We start from the raw sequence: 4,877 nt of genomic DNA on the forward strand, positions 1-4,877 counted from the left end.
CCTTGACAATTTTAATCTTTCCTCCATTTATCATAGTAACTTATTGACCTAGTAGTGAGAATTTTTGCTTTCTTTATGTTGAGATGTAATCCATAATGAAGGCTGTAGTCTTTGGTCTTCATCTGTAAGTGCCTCAAGTCTTCTTTGCTTTCAGCAAACACATTTGAGTCATCTGCATATCACAGGTTGTTAATGAATCTTCTAATCCTGATGCCATGTTCTTCTTCATATAGTTTGGCTTCTTGAATTATTCATTTAGTGTACTCATTGAATAAGTATGGTAAAAGAATACAAACTTGACGTACCATTTTCCTGATTTCAAATCACACATTATCTCCTTGCTTTGCTCCAATGACTATCTCTTGGTCTGTGTATTTCAGTTGGTGTGGTAAGATGAAGGGGCAAGTATAAGTGTTTTAGACAAAAAGGGCCATTTTGGGGACACTTACTTCCTATCATAGACCACTTTCCAACTCCACCTTAGATGACCTGTACGGTGTTCTGTAGCATGTTAAGCTAGTCACCTCTGTGCTCCTGCTGCATTGTATATACTCCTTCATTATACCACACACCACTTTCTCCTGTAATATATCTGTTTATGTCTCTTCTCCCTACTACTTGTCAACAGCCTCAAGGACAGAGAGCATTTCCTGTTTATCTTTGTATCCAAGCACTTAGCATACATGTTTGTTGTGTGTTTGGTATTGTTATCAATTGCCATATATTCTGCATATTGCAAATATAGAAAATAAAATAGGCGTTAGAATACCTTTTCTATTTTTTTTCCACAGGTGGAGATGACAATGTGATTTGTTTGAATTCAGATGATGTTACACCAATTGCTCTAATAGAAACCAAGAACCAGGAAGGTTTAAACTATATGGTACTAGCTACAGAAAGCAGCCAAGAGGAACAAAATTCAGAGGGTCCTTTAGGCTCCAAGGAATCTGAATCTTGTGGTCTGAGGAAAGAAGAGAAGGAACCACATGCAGACAAAGATAACTGCCAAGAAAACCAAGTGGCTTACTGCCCTTCTGGCAAGCTCGAAGGCCTCAACTATGCCTGTCTCACTCACTGTGGATATGGAGATGCGTCTGATTAATGACTCTTTGGGAAGTTCAGAGTTGAGATAAACACTCCCAGTAACTAATTACTAAACAAAAACCCTAGTAGAACGATATGATAGATATTGTCTATGACTCCAAATTAACACTGGAAAGTTCAAGAACTCTAATCTTGGTTTTGAGATTTATCTGGTTAACACTAGGACAATTCCCAAACCAACAGCCTAACTTTCAGTAGAATTCTGAGGTGAGCCACTAAGAAGGTAGAAAGTTTAAGGAGAGCCACAAGGCTGAAAGGCAAAACTATAGGCCATTGCCCATCTTTCAGTATGGGTGATCACACAAGCATCTTGGTAGGATGGTTAGAGATAGAAAGAAGTATATTCAGGGTTCTGAAGGAGGAGATGAGAAGCATGCGTAAAGGGCCAACTGAATTACAGATTATTCCAAAGGAAATAGGAAATGAAAACAAAAACCAACTGCATAAACAAATAAGGAAACAATACCTATGGCACAAAAACCATTTGAAAAGCTATTGTTAAAATAAAATGTTATCTTTAATTACTACTTTAAAACATCTTGTATTTTGGAGACTTGAAACAGCAACTGCAATCATACAGAAAATAGAACCATTATGATCTCTAAATCCTAAAGTTTAGCATCCACATTTTTTAGTTGTATACCAATTGCTCTGTGACTTGTGTGCTATTATGGAAATTCCCTACTATGCAAGATTTTTTGTATATGCCATATCAATTTTATAGATAAAATACTTAAATTTGAATTTAGCATTAATTATCCTTAAAATGAAATATGTGTGATTATATGTTAATTCAAGCTATGTAATTTTAGCAACCACACAAAATAATAAATACCTAAATGAGAAATATATTTAAAATTTTTCAGAGAAATACTCTGCTTTAAAATCAACATTTGTTTTTGCATTTAAACCTTAAGGCCTCACCTGCTCTAACCAAGGGCACTAATAAATTATTCTGTACATTACTCAGTTTCAACATGAAATATATTAGCAAGGTGTGGTGGTTGTGTGCCGTCGAGTCGGTTCCGACTCATAGCAACCCTGAATAGGATTCTAAGGCTGTAAATCTTCAAGGGAGCAGAAAGCTTCATCTTTCTCCTGCAGAGTGGTGGGTGGATTTGAACTGCTAACCTTATGGTTAATGGACAAACGTATAACTCACTATATCCTAGCAAGATATAGGGAAGAGCATTCTAATTGCTGTGGAAGACAATCATGTATGTATCTGCTTCCCCATCTGGGATAATTTAGTTACTGGTTTACTTGTCTACTGCCTGAGAAACTGCGCAAGTGATTGGCTGGATAGTGAAAAACACAGGGAAGAGGACACATCATTTTATGTGAGTAGTTGTTGTTATGTGCTGTGGAGACGGTTCCAACTCATAGTGACCTTGTACAGGGTTTCCGAGGCTGTAAATCTTTATGGAAGCAGAAAGTCTCATCTTTCTCCCGTGGAACAGCTGGTAGTTTTGAACTGATGACCCTGATTAGCAGCCCGATTCGTAACCACTATGCTACCAGAGCATATACGTCCCATACTGTGGTCACTCTGCATATCTGATGCTTCATTGAACAAGGTAGCATTTCACCCCCCCTTGACCTTCTGACCCTCTAATGTGAATTTATTATTATTTTGATAGATCAACTTATGATAATAACCTCTTCCTGTGTTGGGGAATTTCTCCACCTTTAACAACTGGGTGGGAATCCACGTTCCATTTGCTCCTCCAGGGTCTCTTGCACCAACAGGGAAGGCATGTGACTTCCATCACTTAGACACATCCACTCCAGGCTTTCAGTTGAGGACCCAGGATACAAGGCATCAAGAACCACAGTGAGTCTGAGTCTTCCTTGGTGATGGTGGTGTCTGCAAGGGTCTGGCTCCTGGCCCAGAGGACACAGTGCAGCTGGAGGTGGCATCCACATCCAGGATCACTGGAATCAGCTGTGTATGTTGGGAGTCTCAGACCTGTGGCAGCTGGCGATAGCCAGACTGGGCCAGTTCTACTGTTTGCTTTTATCCATTGCTCCCACTCCTAGTTTGCTTCTCAAGGTCTCCAAGGGAGACTGTAAACTATCCCTGTATCCTTTTAATAATTGTTAAAACAACCAGAGTCTATTGCTAGCATCCAGTTTCTTTACGCTGCTAGTGGCATGGACCTTCCTTATGGAATATAGAAAAGGATCAGAAGAGCATAGAAGAACTGGATTTGCATTAAAATACATTTATATTACAATCTGGAGTCCTGGTGTGGCGCTGTGGGCTAATGTGCCAGACTGCAAAGCCGTTTGAACTGCAAGGTCAGCAGTTCAAGCTCACCAGCTGCTCCTCGGAAATCCTATACAGGGTCACTATGGGTTGGAACTGATTTGACGCACTTGACAACAACAACATATTACAAGCTGGACAAAAGTGAACTTATAAAATATTTTAGAAGAGGAGTTTGCAAAATCTTCATGTTCTGGTTTAGAAATGAATGCAAGCTAGCTATCTTTTTAAATAATTTATAAGGAACTCTGGTAGCATAGTAGTTACAAATCAGGCTGTGAACCTTAAGGTCAGCAGTTCGAAACGACCATGGAAGAAAGATGAGGCTTTCTGCTCCTGTAAAAATTTACAGCCTCAGAAACCCTGTGCAGGGTCACTATGAGTCGGAACTGACAACTTGGGACATAACCACCACCACCATATGAATAATACAGGTAGAAATATTCAATCAAAATAATATAGGCTGACTAAAAGCTCACATGTAAAATTTGTTATAGGTAAAAATAACCGATAAAGTACTGTTGGTTGGCAATATTGAAAGCCATATATACTAATTTTGGATAAATTACATTTCATTATCAAGAGGAAAAAAATTGGCAATGGCTCAAAAATTAGGTACTTTTTAAAATGTGCTATTAACCAAAAATTTACTTAAAAAACAAGAATGAACCATATGTATATGTAGCAAAGGAAAAAAGCTAGTTCAAAAGCCCTCCCTAGTGTTTGAAAGGAACAGGCTGAAGGTCAAGGTGGCTGAGTGCAGTGAGGAAAGGTAAAGTGGTAGTGGAGGCCAGATCATGGAGGCCATTGTGTTAGGTGGGACAGGGAGACAGAAGCAAGAAAATGAATTACAAAGTTATTGTAATAAAAAAGTTGCTGTTGATTTCCACTCATGGTTACCCCAAGTGTATCACAGTAGAACTATGTCCATGGGGTTTTAAATGGTTGATTTTTCTTCTAAGATAACTCTGGATAGACTCAAGTCTTCAACTTTTCAGTTGACAACAAATATATTAACTATCCAGGGTCTCTGGTTATTGCAACACACCAGGCATATGGTGATGGCTTGGACTAGAGTGGTAGCTGTGAAACTGATGAAAAGTGACTGGTTCTGTTTCTTTTAATGGGTTTCCCCAATCATTTGGATATGATGTGCACACCTAATCTGTTTAGCAGCCTGTTTTCTGGAGGCAAGTTAAGAAAACCTGGGACTCTAAAACATAGGCTTGGGGCAACTGGATGGGTGCCTCAAGGATTTTGGCTCTACAGATTCCTCCAAATCCTTAGGACGTGCAGAGGTGTCCTGTCTCTCCAAGTAAGAGCAGAGGCCTCACCTCCATAAAGATGCTCCTGACTCCTCTCCTGACTGCCATGTTGAGACCCAGTGTTAAACCCCAGTATAACTGAACTGGGGATATGCTTAGTCTGACAAAGAAGGAAAGAGATTACATCTAAAAGAAGCTCTCAAAATTACCTAGTATGTACATGAGTGATGTTAGGATTA

General features: G+C 39.2%; 1 protein-coding gene across 1 annotated transcript in view; it reads left to right on the forward strand.

Annotated features, from left to right (window-relative positions):
- The window catches only part of ROS1 (c-ros oncogene 1 , receptor tyrosine kinase), a 182,461-nt gene extending 181,359 nt beyond the window's left edge, over positions 1-1,102 (forward strand). The window contains exons 43-44 of the mRNA XM_006839976.1: positions 381-388; positions 792-1,102. Of these exons, the coding sequence (XP_006840039.1) occupies positions 381-388; positions 792-1,102 (319 nt within the window). The remainder of the gene's footprint in view (positions 1-380; positions 389-791) is intronic.
- Positions 1,103-4,877: the final 3,775 nt, after the last annotated feature.

Source organism: Chrysochloris asiatica, unplaced genomic scaffold (genome assembly GCF_000296735.1).
Source record: "Chrysochloris asiatica unplaced genomic scaffold, ChrAsi1.0 scaffold00027, whole genome shotgun sequence".
Classification (NCBI taxonomy): domain Eukaryota; kingdom Metazoa; phylum Chordata; class Mammalia; order Afrosoricida; family Chrysochloridae; genus Chrysochloris; species Chrysochloris asiatica.